Genomic DNA, 21,169 nt, shown 5'->3' on the forward strand with positions numbered 1-21,169 from the left:
TCTCTCTGCCCCTCCCCAGCTCGCTCTCTCTCTCTCTCTCAAAATAAACAAATAAACATTTTGTTTTAAGTTTTTTTCTCGGGAGAGGAGCCAAGTGCAATAGATAAGGAAGATAGTACCAAACTTTGAACACCTATCTTGTTGACTGCGTAGACCTCCCCGTGGGAGATGCTAAACCAGAACCCTGGAGGGGCCGAAGGAATCCAATGACAACGCAGAGATAAGAACAAATACGTTACGAATCCAACTACAGAGTCCAAGTTAATTAACCTCACCATTTCAGGTAAATTTGGAGTCTGAGCGAGCTTCAAGATAAAAATAAACTTAATAAACAATGGAGTTGGATTTAAGAGAATTGTTTTTGTCAAGGGTGATTAAGAAACAGAAGTTGAATTAACAAGATGAACTGTTCCCGGAGGCCATGGGGACCAGCGTCCCCAGGTGGTGGGCAAACAGCTTGCCCACGAGGGCAGTGCCACCACCCACACAGCTGCCCACAACCTGTGTCCTGCCATGCGTGTCACCTGCTCCGGGAATGAAGGAACATGGGGCCCATGCCCCTGGGCAGGCAGGAAAGGGCTGCCCAGGGAGAGTCGGGCCTTGTGGGGTCAGAGCCCGAGGTGGGCTCGGTCTTCCGCCCAAACTTACAAAGGAAGGCGTTTCCAAACCTTGTTGCAAAGACCCCTGAGAAACACTTACAGCTCGTCCTCCTGCCTACAAGTAAATCAGACATTTTCCCTAAGAGGGTCATTAAAATAATTTCAGTCACTTTCCTCTGATATGATTTAAATGTGTGTTGAGTTTTGAAAGAAAGAGCATGACTGGAGGAGGAACACACACACACACACACACACACACACACACACAGAATCCCAAGCAGGCTCTGCAATGTCAGCACAGAATCTGACTAAGGGATCAAACTCACAAACTGTGACATCGTGACCTGAGCAGAAGTCAGACGCTTAACCTCCGGAGCCACCAGGCGCCCCCTACTCTGATACGATTTAAACAGCGATGCTGATGTGGTCAGACACGGGCACGCGAGGCTGGATGAACTCAAACCGAAGAGGCCAGTCCTGGGAGTTGCTGGGACGGCCAGGTCTTTAGGTGACCTTGGCTTCCCATGGAGCCTGCAAACACCAGAGCGCTGCCCACCCCCCACCCAGCCCCACCCAGCCCCTAGCGTTCCCAGTCTCTTGCCCCATCTCTGGGCTCAGCCCCCCTCCAGTCCAACCCCCCCGGGCTGGGAAAGAGCTTCAGCTGGGGGTCAAGGGTGGCGACGCGGCTGTCCGTGTGTCCACAGCCCCGCTCAGATGCTGGCTGTCTTCTGGCCCCTCCAAGAGGGTGTGGCTGTGACCTCGCTCTGCTCCTTGAACCCGCTAAACTGGGTCTTCCTTCTCCAAGTTGCCAACTGGGGCCGTTGACCAGACCCAGGCCACGGACACATCTTACTTAGTTAGAACCACACATACATTAATATTTGAAAAGTCACTTAACTACCAGCATTTAGAAATAAGCAGAATATATTTTCAGCAACGCTTGAAATACTAGAAGACCCTCTAATGTTGAGCTCATTTTCCAGAATCCAGAGACAAGGCCTTGGCTTCTGTGTCCCCTCCTGGCTCTGCATCTCCCAGCCTCAGTTTGCCAGCAGGCACACCCCCACCCCGGGGGGATTTGACCCCTAGTCCGTCCTCCTAGCTGGCTTCCTGGGTGACTTGCCCCAGGGAATACCCCCTGCCAACCTGAGGAGCCTCCCTGGGTGTTTCCACTGCTAAATCGATTCCCACGGCCTCAACTCCTCCCCCAGAGCTGCCTCGGAGGCGGTGTTGAAGCTGGTGGTTCAAGCGGGCTGTGTGCCCAGGCTCACCAGGACCCTGGCCTCTGTGAAGCTCAGTATCTTCAGGTAGGATGTGCCACCCTGTGCCTCGTCCCCAAAACCCGTGTGGCCAGACACAAGAGGACGGATGGAGACTCACGTGCTAAAGGTCCGAAAACACTGGAACGTCACAATCGGAACCAGTGTAATCGAATCTCCCCCTTAGACAAACACACCGCCCCAGCACCTGGACGGCCGGGTGCAGACTGAGAATTCTCAGAATCCAGGCTTCTCTCCCAACGGGCAGTGTGGAGGCAGCCCAGCCTGCACAGAGCATCTGTCCTTCGGGGCCACCACCGCCGTCTGACAATGACAGCCTCTGACATCTGGGAACTTAGCAGGGGGTCTGTCTATTCCAGGCACCTTGGGGTCCCCTGCTGGACACCATCTCACAAACGCGGACATCAGAGGTCACCCCGAGACTGTCACCAAGTGACGCAAAACAAGGACACAAACACAGGGCGAAACGAAGCCCCCAGACAAGCCACACAAGAGCAAAAGCGACCCGTCTGCTGGCTTCTCTGCGATGACTTCCCGACCCCCGACTCCAGTCTGCTGTCTCTGCAGGTGGGATCTGCTGAGAAACCCAACCATTTGCCCCTTTCTGACAGCACTCGCTCCGGAGCGAATCCCTGCCCAAGTCCTATAGCAGCCTCCCTCCTGCCGAGAGGCCCCGCAGCTCCCGATCCCCCGGTGAGTGGTCATCCCCACTTGCTCACCTATAGGAGTGTTTGTCCCTGGTGGTCCCCGGAGCCCAGGACGCACTCACCGCCAGAGTGGAGAAAGGCTGAAATGCGCCATTCCGTGAAAGCGTGCCAGGGCCGGGCCTGTGAGCCGTGCGCTGTTTTTCCGCAGTCCACCTCAGAATCCTCCGTGCGGGCCCCGACGACTGACGGCTTCCGCGCTCAGCTGAGCTCGGCTCAAGCCCAGCGAGGAGCCTGAGGGTTCTGGAAGGGGCCGACCTGCCCCAGCCGCCTCTGGAGTCTTGCCCTGTCAGACGGTGTTGCCTTCCTGAGACCCAGCCCTTCAGTCAGGCGGCGGTAAAGACTAAAGACCGCTATCTGCAGCATCCTGCCAAATGGGCACGGCCTCATTTTAAGTGATGTAGTGACCATGGGACAATTATAGTCTCAAATTTCGCACCATACGTGCATTTCACCAAAGCATTTTAAAAATGTCTCGGGGCTCCTGGGTGGCTCAGTCAGTTACGTGTCCGACTTCGGCTCAGGTCACGATCTCACGGTTCGTGCGTTCGGGCCCCGCGTCGGGCTCTGTGCTGACGGCTCGGGGGTCCCGTCTCCCGGACCTTCCCAGCCCCACTGACAGGTTCCACCTTACCTCCTCTGCCCCTCGTCCTGATCTCCCACACTCACAGACCACCACCTCTGTCCCCTTGAACCCAGGACTCAGCCCAGACTTCCCCTTGTCAGTCACCCACCCCAAGGAGCTCCAGACCCCTGACCACCACCTCAACATTCTGTACTTTTCTCAGTGACTCTGTCCCCTTGTCTTTTCCCTCATGAAACCCTAAATGCCCTGGAATCGATCGGCAAAAACCTCATTCTTCCCCCCTTCACCCCCTTGTCGTAGTTACTCTCCCGGGACCCTCAAGAATGATTCTTTCTGCCAGAGCCCTGGCACCCTGAGCTTGGGGGCGTGGTTATGTCTGCTGGGCCTCTGTGACTGTTTTTATTTTAATTTTATTTTTTTTTTAAGTTTATTTATTTATTTTGAGAGAGTGTGTGTAGAGGGAAGAACAGAGAGAGGGAGAGAAAGAATCCCCAGCAGGCTTGGAGTTATTAGCGCAGATCCCAATGTGGGGCTCCATCTATGACCACGAGATCATGACCTGATCCCAAACCCAATCTCATGACCACAAGATCATGACCTGAGCCCAAACCCAGAGTCAGAAGCTTAACAGACTGAGCCACCCAGGCACCCCTCTGTGGCTGCTTTTCGACCATGTCCCCACCCACTCGCCTAAAACTCCAGCCTCGAATGTCGTATCACCAGACTAAGTCACCTGCTGTCCCTCGCTGCCGTGGCCTCCACGCGGGCCACTGCCCCACGTTTCTGAACTTCGGCTCGGAGTCCACTGACACGCTGTGTCCTGCGGCTGCTCACAGCTTAATCTGGGGAGTTTCGATACACATACGTGCGGTCTTCCAAGCCCTGTCGGATTCTCTTGGGTTCTCCAGTGGCCCTGTCTCCACAGCCCAGCCTCCTGTTCCCACAGCCAGACCTCATCCCCACTGAAAGTGGGGTTCCCAGATCACCAACGTCAGCGTCACCAAAGAGCTGACCGCAGACTTCGTTAGGCCTAACGCTCTCCCTTTATTGGGCCTTTATTGCATGCGGGAAACCAAACATGGCTGGAGGACACCCACACAATCCCTGTGATGGGTCCCCTGCCACTCAGGACCACTTGGAGTTGCAGTCACCCCGTGCTCCTCGGGTCCTCTGAGCCCCCCACTTTTTCCTACATGAATACCCCACACCGTCTCCTCCTTCCTCCACCCAGCACCTCCTCCCACATCGATGATCCTGCCCCCTACTTCACGGAGAAAATGGAAGCCATCAAAGGAGAACAGACCCCTACCTCACACCTCCACTCATATCAGCATCACTTCCACGGGCTCGTCTCCTGCCAATCTCACAGGAAGGTGAGGCCAGAAGAAGTCGGTATAGAGAATCGCGTGGCATAAAACCCTGAACAGATTAATAATGGCAGTCGGGAATTTGACTCTGGGTCCTCCCAGAGTCACTGTATCCTGTATCCCGCTCACATATTTTTCTATGCAGGTGGATCTTGAAGACATATTTTTCTTGAATAGGGAGAGCCTTCTCATATATGTCTTTTTTTTTTAAATTTTTTATGTTTATTGTACTTTTGAGAGAGAGAGAGAGAGAGAGAGAGACAGAATGTGAGTGGGGGAGGGACAGAGAGAGAAGAAGACACAGGATCCGAAGCAGGCTCCGGGCTCTGAGCTGTCAGCACAGAGCCCGACGTGGGGCTCGAACTCACAGACCGCGAGATCATGACCTGAGCTGAAGTAGACGCTCAACCGTCTGAGCCACCCAGGCGCCCCTCGTATGTTTCAAACCTTCTTTCTTCACCAAAGAATAACAGTGGCATTGTAATCGAGGAAAACCACTTTTAACGAGAAGTTGGTGTTATATGTGGCACAGATAGAAAACATTTTGGCAGGTTTTATAACAGAGGTAGAAATTGGTTCCTGAAATCCTTCTCTCCATCGTCTGTGAAATTCTGGGAGAATTTTGATCACCACCGTGTTATTTTGTGTAGCTCCAAGAACCTAAAAGGCAGGCCTGCTGAGGCGGAATTTACACAGGCGTTAGTTCAGATTTAAGGATGAATGGGGTTGAAGAGTAATTTAAGAATTTTTAAAATACTCATTCAAATACCAGCTGTGATTTTGTTGTTCTCTGGTGATATTGTTTAATTTCCTAAGAGACGATGACCAGTCCTCACTCTGAAGGACTGATCACATGTTCTTCTCTGATATTTCAGAAGGAAGAACCACCTTTCCTTCCGTGTTAATTTTCTTTGTGCTCTGAACATAATCAACACCTCTTCCTGCCCGGCTCCCAGAAGGCATTATATTGCTATTTGGGTTTTTTTTTTTTTTTTCTGTTTGTTTGTGTGTTGGTTTGACTACTACGACAGAAGGCCACAATTTAAGCTATGCAAGATATAGATAAAGATATATGTGTGTTTGTGTGTGTGTATATATATATATCAGTACTTAAATCAAGAAGTCTTTAGATGAGAAATTAAAAGGCCACATGATAATTATTTCAATAGTAAGTCTAGTTTATCTTTTATAAGGGACAGTGGCTAATTCTGGAGCAGTTACCTATCTCTTGCCATGTTTCATGACTTGTTTCCTTATTTTAAAAAGATATCTTTCTCCCTATTCAGGGACCACAAAGCCCAGAAGACCCTCACGCTGGTGTTCTCAGGTTGTGAGCCCTATTCTGAATGCCCCCTAGAAAACGTTTACATAGTGCCCTTCACAGAGGACAACAGGATCGATTAAAACAGCCGTGTCTCCTCAATGGAGTTTTGAAATCAAGTGTGTAGAAAAATCCTATATCACATTCTGCCCCCAGGTCTTGTTCTAATTTAATCACATTCATAGGAAACAACAATATTGATTTCTATGGGCAGCTGGTAATAACTTCAGGTACATAACATCACAAGGACTTGCAAACCTAAGCAACATCGCGTAACTAACGAATGCACAAAAATAAAACACTGTATGGACATGTTTAGAGATATGCCAAAATCTAAAAAGATTAAATTGCTTCCAACTGTACAACAAATACTTACAGACCTACCGCAAATAAGTATATAGGTTCTGAAAAAACGGGACCAATGCCTTCCCTTAAGCAAAGCGATAAAATCGAATCTTTTGGGGGCCTATCAAGGATATTCCAAAACTTTATTAAAGAAGGCATATTAAAAAAAAAAGTCTTTTTAAAGATTAACTTGCAAGGGTTGTTCTTCGATTCTCAATATGTATACTTGCATTTTTATTCCACTTGATCATAAAGCCTTGCATGTATGTATTTAGTTATTTATTTATTTTCTGAGGGACAAACCACATAGTCAGGAAAGTCTACTGGGACAAGGCATACACGTGTAATTATCAAACAGGCGCGATTTTGCCCCACAGGGGACATTTGGCAATGTCTAAGAGACACTTTTTTTAAGTTTTTAAGTTTATGTGTTTATTTATTTATTTTGAGAGAGAGAGAGAGAGAGAGGAGGACAGAGACAGAGGGGGAGACAGAGAGTTCTAAGCAGGGTCAGCACCGTCAGGAGAGAGCCCGACGTGGAGCTCAAACTCATGAACCACGAGATCATGACCTGAGCTGACATCAAGAGTTGGACGCTTCACCGACTGAGCCACCCATGGGCCCCTTAGGGACATTTTTTAATTGCCACAATTGTCGGTCAGGGACAGGAAGGTGGTACTGGAACCTGGCGGGTAAAAGCCAGGAATGCTAATAAACAGCTTCCAGTGCACGGGACGGCCCCCACAGCAAAGAACTGGCTAACTCAACACGTCGATGGTGCGGAGGTCGAGAAACGCCGGTATAAGTATTTCGGGTTTTGGCATGCCTGAGCAGGATTCCATATTTTATTTACACCATAGTTTGTTTCTCTGTCCACCTGCTGATGGCCACTGCATCGTTTCTAGTGCTTGGCTATTACCAGGAATGCTGCTGTGCACATTTGGGAGCAAGCCTTTGCACACGTATACAACTTCATTTATGTTGGACACACAGACACTTTAAATGTGATGAATTCCTACTTGTCAATTTTTTTGCTTTTATGAATTATGCTTTTGCCTGTGTGTCTCTTTGCTCGCTGCCCCACCCAAGCGCAATCCCTGAGTTCGAGCCCCGCGTCGGGCTCTGTGCTGACAGCTCGGAGCCTGGAGCCTGCTTCAGATTCTGCGACTCCCTCTCTCTCTGCCCCTCCCCCACTCATGCTCTGTCTCTCTCTCTCTCTCTCTCTCTCTCTGTCAAAGATAAATCAAACATTAAAAAGTTTTTTAAACAAATTTAAGTCTACCATCCATTTGTGGTTAATTTTTAAGTGTGTTATACAGTAAGGGTTAAAGTCCATTTTTTTTTTTTTTTTTGCATCATCATTTACAATTTTCCCAGCATGATTTATTGACAAAACTACCCTTTTCCACTGAATTGTTTTGGCACCCTGTCAAAAAATGAATCATTTCACCTCATAATAAGCATCATTTACATTTTGTAAGTGTATTTTTAATTCTATGCATGTGTACTCATGTTTTGTTTCCCTTCAATTCTAAAATTTAATAGCATCCACCACTTAGAGATCATAGTGTAGATTGGCTCTGGATAATCTACTGAGGGGGGAATTAGAAGCAATATCGATTCTAATTCGAAATATTGAGAATTGGAAAATACCTTGGAACTTGGCCTCTAGCCTTTTGCTTAAAGGAAAATGATGTTCTACTGTAGCATAGGTTTTTTTAGATTTATATTCGTATTTCCTGTGTTTAGTTCCCTGGAAATTAGAGGAACCCGACACGTATGCTCTCTTCTAATACATTCAACTTGTACTGAATGTTTCATTTCACAGTGAACAAAAAGCACGTGCACAAATGTCAGGTGAGTTTTGTTTAAAGTGGAGGTGAAAGCCGACTGCTGCACGATCCCTGAGTTTACTTTGAACGATGGTAACTGGAAACACGGGAAGAGAATGTGACTGACGAGTGAGAACACGGCGGATAAAATCCCACAAACATCTCTCAATCACAGGTCTTTAGAACCTGTTCAAGTCACTAACAAAAACCCAACCCGGTCAACTTGGGTAAGTTCATTGAGATGTCCGTTGTTCGACTTCTGCTCTCGGATACATTTCACGTCCATACCATCGTCCTCAACGCATATTGACATCACGTGCTTTCCTGTCAATTCGACACCAAACCACAGCTAGGTCAAGAACAAGCTTATGTGGTTTCTGGCTTTTTAAGAACAAACAAAAAAATCTTTCAACAACAATTTTGCTTTATGTCCCTCCTACAAGTTACTACCTATATTCCCTTTTTATTCCTACACGTCTCCTTTCCCCATAGCTGTCCCTTTTACAGATATATCCTGGACTTATTTTTGCAAATGCCACCGAAGCATCAGTGTAGAGACCACGACATGGGCTTCCTCATAAAGCAAAGCCCTCAAGTCCTCTGAAACAAAACCTGTGCCGCATTTTTAAGAGACAAGGATCTCTCGTCGAAGCCTTGGTCTTATTTAAAGCCTACAGTCATTATGAAAATTATATTCAGTTTTAGGAGATCAGGTTGGAATACAGTAACTGACAAACTGATTAATGAGCACACCCTAAGTCACATGGAGAAAACATGAGACACTGAGTGGAGTTTCCAGCAGCTCCCTCCCTGAGGCCGGGCGTGGGCAAGCTGCAGCCCTGCAGACCCCATGGCCTCATGAGGAGGACAAGAGCAGGGATCTCATCTGCTAGAACCCCTGGCTTAGCAAGAAATTCACATTGTCACAGTAATAAGCAAACCAAAGCTGACGATCGGAAGAAATACCCTTCTTGATGTTTATTGACTGTGTTTTACATATTGAGCTTACTTCTCTAATTTTTTTTTTTTACATTTATTTATTTTTGGGAGACAGAGAGAGACAGAGCACAAGCTGCGGAGGGGCAGCGAGAGAGGGAGACACAGAATCTGAAGCAGGTCCCGGGCTCGGAGGTCTCCGCACAGAGCCTGACGCGGGGCTCGAACTCACAAACCGTGAGATCACGACCTGAGCCGAAGTCGGACGCTTACCCGACTGAGCCACCCAGGCGCTCCAAGCTTACTTTTCATACGGGTCTTGGCACTATCTGCATTTTTTAACAATTCTTTGTATAAATTGATGTATTGGTAAATGCTTATCGCTCTGACAGTTACATAGAACAAGATAAATATTGTAACTGCCACCACACCAGTAAACAAAGAGAAAGGAAAAATCCAAAGAATATAAATGGTACATCTTGACCCAAATAGAAACTGTGCAGACATCATTGCTTAATAAGCCAGGTAAAAATTATTTTCTATATAAACCAAGCATCTACTGTATCATAAATCGGAACCAAGAAAATGTCAGGAATTTGGAAGGCAAGTGGTGTTATGAAACCATTCACTTCTGGGTTCCTTCAATCTCCAATTACAGCAGTTTCATGTAATTTTCCCTAGAGGATCCTTCTGTTCAAGGGGTTATGTTAAAAGTAAAAGAAAAGATGAATTCCAAATCTATGCCGATACAAATACATGTGCAAAAAGAAGCAAAACAATTTTAATTGCTTATATCATAAATTGAAGACGATAAAAGAACATTATGGTCGGAATTCTACTCGTATCTTCAGAATGAAATGCAACATACACTTATCTCTAAGACTGTGCACATATTTCAAGTTAATAAGAAGGCAGGCTTAAATTATTTGAAAAGCATTATTTAGCACCATCATAGAGTGTTTAAACGCTATTAATATGGAAATAAAAGTGTATCCATTTTAATACATTTCTTTAAAAAAAACCTCTATGACAGCTTTTTATTTTTTTATTTTTTTTTTAATATATGAAATTTATTGTCAAATTGGTTTCCATACAACACCCAGTGCTCATCCCAAAAGGTGCCCTCCTCAGTACCCGTCACCCACCCTCCCCTCCCTCCCACCCCCATCAACCCTCAGTTTGTTCTCAGTTTTTAAGAGTCTCTTATGCTTTGGCTCTCTCCCACTCTAACCTCTTTTTTTTTTTTTCCCTTCCCCTCCCCCATGGGTTCCTGTTAAGTTTCTCAGGATCCACATAAGAGTGAAACCATATGGTATCTGTCTTTCTCTGTATGGCTTATTTCACTTAGCATCACACTCTCCAGTTCCATCCATGTTGCTACAAAAGGCCATATTTCATTTTTTTCTCATTGCCACGTAGTACTCCATTGTGTATATAAACCACAATTTCTTTATCCATTCATCAGTTGATGGACATTTAGGCTCTTTCCATAATTTGGCTATTGTTGAGAGTGCTGCTCTAAACATTGGGGTACAAGTGCCCCTATGCATCAGTACTCCTGTATCCCTTGGATAAATTCCTAGCAGTGCAATTGCTGGGTCATAGGGTAGGTCTATTTTTAATTTTCTGAGGAGCCTCCACACTGCTCTCCAGAGCGGCTGCACCAATTTGCATTCCCACCAACAGTGCAAGAGGGTTCCCGTTTCTCCACATCCTCTCCAGCATCTATAGTCTCCTGATTTGTTCATTTTGGCCACTCTGACTGGCGTGAGGTGATATCTGAGTGTCGTTCTGATTTGTATTTCTCTGATGAGGAGCCGACGTTGAGCATCTTTTCATGTGCCTGTTGGCCATCCGGATGTCTTCTTTAGAGAAGTGTCTATTCATGTTTTCTGCCCATTTCTTCACTGGGTTATTTGTTTTTCGGGTGTGGAGTTTGGTGAGCTCTTTATAGATTTTGGATACTAGCCCTTTGTCCGATATGTCATTTGCAAATATCTTTTCCCATTCCGTTGGTTGCCTTTTAGTTTTGTTGGTTGTTTCCTTTGCTGTGCAGAAGCTTTTTATCTTCATAAGGTCCCAGTAATTCACTTTTGCTTTTAATTCCCTTGCCTTTGGGGATGTGTCGAGTAAGAGATTGCTGCGGCTGAGGTCAGAGAGGTCTTTTCCTGCTTTCTCCTCTAGGGTTTTGATGGTTTCCTGTCTCACATTCAGGTCCTTTATCCATTTTGAGTTTATTTTTGTGAATGGTGTGAGAGAGTGGTCTAGTTTCATTCTTCTGCATGTTGCTGTCCAGTTCTCCCAGCACCATTTGTTAAAGAGACTGTCTTTTTTCCATTGGATGTTCTTTCCTGCTTTGTCAAAGATGAGTTGGCCATACGTTTGTGGGTCTAGTTCTGGGGTTTCTATTCTATTCCATTGGTCTATGTGTCTGTTTTTGTGCCAATACCATGCTGTCTTGATGATGACAGCTTTGTAGTAGAGGCTAAAGTCTGGGATTGTGATGCCTCCTGCTTTGGTCTTCTTCTTCAAAATTACTTTGGCTATTCGGGGCCTTTTGTGGTTCCATATGAATTTTAGGATTGCTTGTTCTAGTTTCGAGAAGAATGCTGGTGCAATTTTGATTGGGATTGCATTGAATGTGTAGATAGCTTTGGGTAGTATTGACATTTTGACAATATTTATTCTTCCAATCCATGAGCAGGGAATGTCTTTCCATTTCTTTAAATCTTCTTCAATTACCTTCATAAGTTTTCTATAGTTTTCAGCATACAGATCCTTTACATCTTTGGTTAGATTGATTCCTAGGTATTTTATGCTTCTTGGTGCAATTGTGAATGGGATCAGTTTCTTTATTTGTCTTTCTGTTGCTTCATTGTTAGTGTATAAGAATGCAACTGATTTCTGTACTTTGATTTCGTATCCTGCAACTTTGCTGAATTCATGTATCAGTTCTAGCAGACTTTTGGTGGAGTCTATCGGATTTTCCATGTATAATATCATGTCCTCTGCAAAAAGCGAAAGCTTGACTTCATCTTTGCCAATTTTGATGCCTTTGATTTCCTTTTGTTGTCTGATTGCTGATGCTAGAACTTCCAGCACTATGTTAAACAACAGCGGTGAGAGGGGGCATCCCTGTCGTGTTCCTGATCTCAGGGAAAAGGTCTCAGTTTTTCCCCATTGAGGATGATGTTAGCTGTGGGCTTTTCATAAATGGCTTTTATGATCTTTAAGTATGTTCCTTCTATCCCGACTATGACAGCCTTTTAAAATATAATTATGTAACATGAAGATTATCAATACCTATTGCCAAAATATTGAAGGAATATTTACCATGGTACTGTATAAGGAGCAGAGAATGCTTGAAATCTGCAGTTGTAGATGTTCTAACACGCTGATGCCATTAACTCTGCAGGTTCTCAACGCTGGCTGCACATTGTCCAGTAAAACAGAATCTATAGGCAGGGGTCTACGCATCAGCATTTTAGAACTCTTTTCGGGAAATTCTAATTTTTAAAAAAAATTTTAACGTTTATTTATTTTTGAGAGAAAGAGGCAGAGCATGAGGGGGAGAGGGACAGAGAGAGAGGGAGACACAGAACTGGAAGCAGGCTCCAGGCTCTGAGCCGTCAGCACAGAGCCCGGTGCGGGGCTCGAACTCACGAACCGTGAGATAGTGACCTGAGCTGAAGTCGGCCGCTTACCCGACTGAGCCATCCAGGCGCCCCTTATTTTTTTTAATTTAATTTATTTATATTTATTGAGAGAGAAAGGGGGGAGGGGCAGAGCGAGAGGGAGAGAGAGAATCTCACACAAGGTCTGTGCTGTTGGCACAGAGCTGGGATGTGGGGCTCGAACTGTGAGATCATGACCTGAGCTGAAACCAAGTCGGACGCTTAACCGACTGAGCCACCTAGGTGCGCAACTAATTTTTTATTTAAACATTTTCTTTTGAAATAATTATAGATTCATATGCAGCTTGCTTGAAAAACACCACAGATGTCCCATCTGTGCATCTGCCCAGTTGCCCCCAATGGTAACATCTTGCATAATTATTTCTTAGTTCCTTGTTTTAAGCATCTTAAAAAAAAAATGTAGCTGTACCGAAAGTTGCAAAGATAGTACAGAGAAGCCCCTGCAACCTTGACCCTGTTTCCCCAATAGTTACACTTCACGGAATTAGGTGATTCCGTGTTTCAGTGGGTTGAGAGCTATCAGCTACTCCACAGAAAAGTATTTATTCAAAGGATCGTATTGAAAAACTCAAATGCCAAACCTATGATAAGGCAAATATATACATCAAAATAACCCAAAATAACCCGAAACAAAGAACCTTCCATTATCAGTTGAAGACGATTAACATAGACATTAATTTATATCTACTCTTACTGATTTAGAAAATACACACACTAGTAAAATATTCATGTGGACTAAAGCTTGTGTTGTAAGAGTAGGGTCTCTCACTCCAAGTGGGGGCGTATACAACCCCAGTGGATCCCCACAGACACAAGCTTGTTTGGGTGTAGTCGATCACTGGGATTTCTGGGCATGGCCACCTGAGCCAATGAATGCCATAGTTTTTGGTCTGGCTGATTCTGTTTTCAAGAACACAGACTCCACCTTAGGTAAGAGAAGGTAACATTTTTTTAAAATCTATTTTGGCTCACATCCTGTTTTTTAATGTGTCACTTTGTATAGATCTTTTAGTTGTTACTTTGGGTATTACATTTTACATATACAACTCATTACAGACTTTCAGTGTCCACATTTTGCTTTGTAAAGTGGAAGAAAATTACTCTCTCCACTTGATAATTTGTTTTAAATGTTTCATCTACATACACTGAAGACTGCATTACACGAGGCAGTCATTTTTGGCTTCGATTGTCAAACACAAGTTAGAAAATTTTGAGACAGAGGGTATTTATACTGTACTTGGTTGCATTTTTATTCTTTTGATTTTTCTTTTTCACTCCTGATACTACAGCTTTAATTCTGTTGTCATCTCATTTCTGATTTAAGAACTTCTGAGCTGTCAGCTCACAGCCCAATGTGGGGCTCGAACTCACGAGCCATGAGATCCTGAGCTGAGCTGAAGTCGGACGCTTAACCGGCTGGGCCACCCAGGGGCCCCTACTTTGTTGATTTTGAAAAGAATAAGTAGGCATTCCTGGCTCCCACTCTCACCTCCAGGAAGAATTGGGTTAGACCCAACCCACGCTGAGTACTTGCTCCCTTCTGATTGTGAACAGTCCGCGAAAAGAACCCCACCCAGGGTCGCTTTTAGAAAACAAAAGCAGAATGTTACTAGCGAAATCATTTACGAACAATCAGGAAAGAGGTCTTTATCGCTCTGTTCTCCAATGAAGTCTGGGAAGAAACGGAGAAGGTGGTCAGAGCTTTGAACTAAACTTGGCGTACATGAACTTGGCCTTTTCTCCCCGGAAATGCATCTCTTGACCTTGAATGCCAGGTTGCGGGACAGAAGAAATGGCAGGGACTGTGCGGGGGGAGGCCCGTGACCCTTCCCTCGAAGGTCGGAAAGCTTGGCCCTCTGGCCAGCCGCTGCTCACAGCTCTGAGACGTCCGTGCCAACTGTCCCCAGGCTGGCCCCGTTGGCGATGGATGCTGAGTGAGGGTGACCCCCGCGAGGAGACTCTGTGACCATGTGAGGTCTGCCGTGCCAGACCCTGGGCCACACAGCATCTTGTGAACAGACACACCTGCAAGGCTGCAGAGGTCGGCACAACGGCACAAAGCGGGAGCATCTTTGCTTTTTTCCACCCATCTAACCCCTTTGAGGTGTGAGATCAATACCAAATCCTCAGAATGCTTTAGTCATAATAAACTGACTTTTTTTTCCAATGGAGGTTTGCATTAATGTCTATGCAATCATGTTCTGCTTTAAAGTGGTATCGCAGGGTCCTTGGGCCGCGGTCTAGGAGAAAATCTGCTGGGAGAACATGCTGTGAATTACTATGACATTTAGTTCAGGAGGTACCGATATTCTACCCCTCAGCACCGCGGCAGGGAGCTGTGGGCGCGTTCCTAGAGCCATTTGCACACAGCTCGCAGGAGCCACGGGAGACATAAAGGACCTTGTTTTCCAAATACTGAGGATCTGTGCTCTTACGGCCGATCGCGGCTTCCGATCACAAAGGGCAGACAAAGAGGCAGGCGGTCACTATTGCAGCGCCTCCCCCAAGTACCGCGAGCCCTCTCCCCCCTGGGTGAGGTGACTTCCGTGGGATTAAAGGGATGGTGGCCTCCACGCCCCTTCTTTGTCTTTCCTCTTTTTCCTCCTTTGAGAGGCAGACATTGAAGAGTGGGGCATTCAAAGGCAAGTGCATACACAGGGAGAGTCAGGAAGTCCCTGCACGTGGCCAAGGAAGTGCAGGCTCAGAAGAGATTCGCGGAGACCTTAAGTTTACAACTCAGCCCCATCCTCAACACAGAGGCAGCCTGCGGTGCTCTAAAAACAAGCCACAAAACAAAGCCAGCAAACTGTGGGACCTGGGAGACAACATTAAGGGGACCAACATATTCCTGGTGGGAAGGAAAAGGAGAGAGAGAGAGAGAGAGAAGGGAGGAGGGAAGGAAGGAAGGGAGGAAGAAAGGAAAGAAGGAGGGAAGGGAGGAAGGAAGGAAGGAAGGAAGGAAGGAAAAGAAGGGAAGGAAGGAAGGAAAGAGAATATTGGGGCAGCCAAATTCCCAGAGACAGAAAGTGTAATGGCGGTTGTCAGGGGTTGGGGGGAGAGAGGAGCAGAAAGCTAGTGTTTAATGAATGTAAATTTTCTGTTTTGCAAGATGAAAAGAGTCCTGGAGATGAATGGTGGGGATGATTGCACGACAATATGAAGGAACTTAATGCCAATGCACTCTGCCACGAAAAATGGTTAAGATGATAATTTAGTGTTATGTGCATTTTACCACAATTTTAAAAATTGAAAAAAATTATATAATGTAAGCAATGGCTTCCTGTTAAATTCTTTTCATGTTACCATATGAATGATATCAAACATTTATCACCTATATGTTTTCGTTTCAGCTGTACTTTTCGTCTGTGCGTGTGTTGATTTCCCTCACAATTATACAATTATAATTATACAATAATTATAATTATTATATTTTATTATAATAAAATATAATAATATAGTATTATATTATAAATATTATATTAATAATAAATTATTATATTATAAATATTATATTATAAATATAATAATTTAATATTATAAATATTATATTAATATTATAATTGTATAATTATACAATTCTAAAAGATACCTTTTGAGATTATTTGCCCATAGACTCATGATGTAATAAAATAGGAATGAACTGTTTTTAATTAAAATTATCTAATGCTATATCAGCTTCTAGTGCCCAGCCAGCCAGGTGCCCCATAGCCTGGGAGTTTTTTAATGGCTTCTCTGCTAAATGTTCATAAGACAAATTTGACAACCTTACTAACTTCCAAATACTCCTAACCTGACAAAACCAAAAAAAGCAAAAACAAATAACAACAACCACAAAAGCAGAGATGGGGGACAGGGGTGGGGGGGGGTGGGGAGAAGGTAAGAAAGGAACCAATGCGATTGAAGCTATTGAAATAATTCTGACTCCTGCTGCTTGTGAAGATTATAATATAATAAGATCAAAGTACTGACTGCAATTTGAAATTCGGGAAGAACAAAGTAGTCTTGTTAGGGCATTAGCTCCCTGTGCTCACAAAAAGGGTCTGTGAGTTTTCCTCCAGTACTTTGAATTCCTATCCGTATTTCCTCCCCTTTTAATCATGTTCTCTTCGGGCATTTTACACTTTAAAATTTTCGTGGGAAATTGCTAACAACGGACCGGTCATTTTTTTGCACATTACTCTTACTTTCTTGCTAAGGGTGTCACCTATCATATGAATCAAGTGTAAAGAGACTTTCTAGAACACTAAATTAGGCCTTGAAGTTCATCAGGCAGGTGCCGTTTGGTGTCGTTCTGTCCCTGGGTTGCAGCACAGTGACAGAAAGCTGGTGCCTCCGTACATGTCTTATCATCGGTGAGGGGGGGGGGTGGGTCATCCCTGCATTAGATTCAGGGTCACTCATAGTGGAAAAGGCATCCCGGAAATCTTCCTCAAGGGAAGAGAAGGGAAGGGCTGAGTGACATCGTGTCCATACGGCTGCTTTTCTGAAGAGTTAGACTAGAAAGTACAGTATGAGATTCTTTTTCTTTCCATTGAAATCATCCCTTTTATCATATTATCTGAAAGAGCCAAGCTGGGGTGGAACCACGTTATGTCCTCCTAGGCACACAACAGGTGCTTTCCACAGTCGGTGAGGAAAGTGACAAGCTGGAGTGGACCACTAATGTCACCCCCATCCTTTATTATTTTGTTGGTGAAAACACAGGTCCTTAAAGAACTTTAAGCGACCTGCACAATGGAAAAGAGCGTGTTTGGTGTTCACCGTCCTTTGAGTCATGGACCATGTGTGGGGAGATTAATGATAACAATGGCTAAGTGTGGGCAAGGTTTCTATGGTGCAACTGAGTTAGACTCTCAGAATTTGTTTACTCTGAGTCGCTGGAGCCTGTGTCATTAGCCCACAAGGAGGGTAATTCTTAGTTGACCCTCGCGTGCCTTCGAAAGCTCAGTCCGAAAAACGCACAGTTCGGGAAATTAAACTAATTTAACTTCCCGATCTGATTGGGTTAGCAGGATGCAAATAATGAAACTGACTCACAATAGTCTAAAAATCCCTCTAGTTTTTTTTTTTTTTTGCGAAATTATATCCATTTTTCAATTCTGCAACATTTATTTATACTTTACAAAAGTATTTCTTGAGTCCACAGCGACTCTTTGACAACCCATCTCTCATGTGAGAGGGAAAAAAAAAAGTTTTAATGGGAAAGAAAACAGACCTTGATTTTTCACATAAGGTAAAAAAAAAAAAAAAAAAAAAAATCAGAAACACATCTGCTGTGCTGGTTCTCATGTGCCCAAGAGGAAAAACAAAAATAAAGACCATGTCAAGAAAACTGTTGCCACTATGGGGTCTGTCGTTCATGATTTGTAAATGTGTCTCCAGCAAAGTGAGGGCAGAATCCCCTTTCTCTCAGCTGCCTATAAATAATTCACATTTTTGTCAAAAGACTCTCCTTTAAGAAATGTAGAAAATTGATTCTGATGGGAAAAGGAAATATAACTCATGAGGGAATGGAGGAGGAAATACACAGAGATGATTTATACTGTCGCATTTTATGTCTTGATATCTAGTGTATGCCTGATGAGGAATAAGACAGACTCATGAAAACACAGACATCCATTCTTGGATGCATGAAGCCAGGCCTCTGAGAATTTAGCCTCATATCAGATTGTCTCCCCATGTTTACAATCCTGAAAGAGACATGCGCATTGATTAGAGCCTATGTTTTATCTAAACAAACCCTCTTGCATACAGATGAGTAAACTGAGTCCTGGGAAAAGGAGCTCAGCCGAATTTACAGAACTCGCTAACTTTGTCACGTGGGTGGGTGAAGATCCCCAAAGATTATTGAACGATCTTGTTATACGATTGTTTGAAGCGTATCAACTAAGTTAGGCAAGATGTCCAATTCCTCTCCCCTATTTTTTTTTTTTCAACGTTTATTTATTTTTGGGACAGAGAGAGACAGAGCATGAACGGGGGAGGGGCAGAGAGAGAGGGAGACACAGAATCGGAAACAGGCTCCAGGCTCCGAGCCATCAGCCCAGAGCCCGACGCGGGGCTCGAACTCACGGACCGCGAGATCGTGACCTGGCTGAAGTCGGCCGCTTAACCCACTGCGCCACCCAGGCGCCCCATCTCTCCCCTATTTCAAATTAAAAATTCCGATGGGAACCGAGCTAAAATACATACACAAGAGCTGGTGTAAATGCCACCTGAGCATTTCCCTGGGCAGGTTTTTTTGTCTTTAGTGATCATAGTCTCAGCATCTTACCAAAGCCTTTCCGGTCTCTGCCCAAGGTCTCAGAGGCACTGGGTTGCCTATGTGTCTACACTGAGCAAATGATCCTCGTGAGGTCTACACTCCTCCGTGTCTGATCGAATGCAACGGTCTCAATACATGACTCCCTTTTCACCTCCTACTTAAGATCGGAGCCCAGCAGCCCATCTCCACACTCCCTGGCCCCTTGTCTTTATTTTGCTTCATAACCTTTGATGACTTCTGCTATTCTCCAGTTTTACTTATTGGTGACCTTTGTGGTTTCCACACCGAACAGCAAGCTTCATGAGGACAGGATTTTCTTTTTTATGCCTTTGTTGATGGCCCCACGCCTGGGGCCTAGAAAAGGGCCTGCCTATCCTGTAAGCGTTGTGTAAGTTTTTGTTGAATGACGTCAGTTGCTGTGGGAAGGTCGTCTGTGACTGGAACGTGGAAGTTTCTTCTTGTCCGTCCGGGAAGGTGCCCGCAGCACCCTCAGCCGCCCCATTCAAGGCCACAGAACGCACGTGTACATGACGTGAACAATGCCACTCTGAAACTCCTCCTATGCTCTGCGATGGGAAAAACTCGTTCTTATGTCATCGGGCATTTTCCCGACTTTTTTAAAGCTCAGAACACGACCATCTACTCCTCTTTCTGTTTGCATTTCTGCTAAGACAACCCCCACTCTTTTAAAGTTTATTTAGAGAGGGAAAGAGACAGACAGAGACAGAGAGAGCACGGGAGAGGGACAGAAAGAGAGGGAGAGAGAGCATCCCAAGCAGGCTCCACGCTGTCAGCTCAGAGCCTGATGCGGGGCTCAAATTCATCAACTGTGAGATCATGACCTGGGCCGAAGCCAGACGCTCAACCGACCGAGTCCCCCAGGCGCCCCTAACAACTCCCACTTTGAAGGAGTGACTACATGCCAAGGTATAACCTGAATGGGAGAGAATTTAGTAGGCAACCAGAGAACAGGGGATAAAGCACACACTGGTTAAGCTAACAAAGTATTATATTTCTACATAAGGAAGTGCAAAATAAAGGGTCTCTGACGTAGCTGTACGTTCCAAGGGTTCTCTATCGAATAAGCACGGCCCGACGGCCACGGTCAAGCCTAGACCACATGTTCACATACGACGCTTCACCAAACACTTAAAAAAAATTGGGGCCATTCCTGCAAACAGTCAGCTTGCGGCTACTCTTTGTTTTTGGAGGAAATGTCTTTGTAAACTTGACCTTGCTATTATCAAATAAAAAAAAAAATCAGAACTTAACACAGAGAATTTTCATTCAAAAGGATCATTGCTTTCGAGGAAAGAAGCTACTGCGATAATGGCAGTAGACTATCCAAGCAGGTGGAACCTCCGGCCAGAAGATCTGAAAACATCTCCTCTAGGGGTAGGACCCTCCCCCCGCAAAAAAGAGTTTTCTTACATAGCGGGGAAAGAACAGGCCAGGGAGAGACAGGTATGGGGAGTGGGGTCAAGGGTGCTGTGATCAGACAGCAGCCCAGATGGTATGCATTTCATGCCGAGGCCAGCGAACACGCAGGAGAGGTCGTTCAGAGCCTGGGGGAAGAAAAGTGTCACCAAGTTTGATGAGTTAGCCTTTTGTTCTGACTGGTCAGTGGAGACAAGCAGTTCGGCCAATTATTTATGAAACAAAGAATGGGAACTTGGAGGGTCCCTGTGTGACCCTGTCACAGGTAAACAAGGGGACATCTGCAAGTGAGTTCCGTCTAAGCCCTAAGGGGAAGGAGGGGTCTTTGCCATGAGCTCTTTTCACAACACAGAGCACAGGAACTTCACGCCTGCTGTTTCCCAAGATCTCAGGCTCTGTAAAGTTCTCCGTTGTCAGTATCAATACCTGATCAGAAATCGTACATGAAAGAGCTGAAGACTCCAAACGCTTGCCCAATGAACAATCGATGTCAGTGTCCAATTTTCTGTTGACTAAGGATTTTTTTAATACGTGACATCCTGTATCGTGACTGCAGCCTGTGTGGTGTCAGACTGAAAGGAATCCCTCCAACCCGAGACTAACCCAAGTGGACACTCTAAAACACCACAGAATGCCCTAAACTGCGGGGATAATTAGGAATCCAAGTCATAAAAAGAAAAACACGTCACCGAAATGCCTAGGGCCATTTTCTGAGTCCTTGATCAGGCCGTTGTCTCCAACCCAGCTACAGGTGCAAGACAGCAGAACGGGTGAGCACCGTGGAGCTTTGTGAATAGATTAA

At 45.2% G+C, this 21,169-nt stretch overlaps 1 protein-coding gene across 1 annotated transcript in view; it reads left to right on the forward strand.

Annotated features, from left to right (window-relative positions):
- The first annotated feature begins 4,362 nt into the window (after positions 1-4,362).
- Positions 4,363-21,169, forward strand: part of LOC147574682 (uncharacterized) — a 124,804-nt gene continuing 107,997 nt past the window's right edge. Inside the window, exons 1-2 of the mRNA XM_086684733.1 lie at positions 4,363-4,542; positions 6,865-7,001. Of these exons, the coding sequence (XP_086540859.1) occupies positions 4,363-4,542; positions 6,865-7,001 (317 nt within the window). The remainder of the gene's footprint in view (positions 4,543-6,864; positions 7,002-21,169) is intronic.

This window comes from Puma concolor, chromosome D4, assembly GCF_028749965.1.
Source record: "Puma concolor isolate L17-30 chromosome D4, mPumCon1.1.hap2, whole genome shotgun sequence".
NCBI classification, from domain to species: Eukaryota; Metazoa; Chordata; class Mammalia; order Carnivora; family Felidae; genus Puma; species Puma concolor.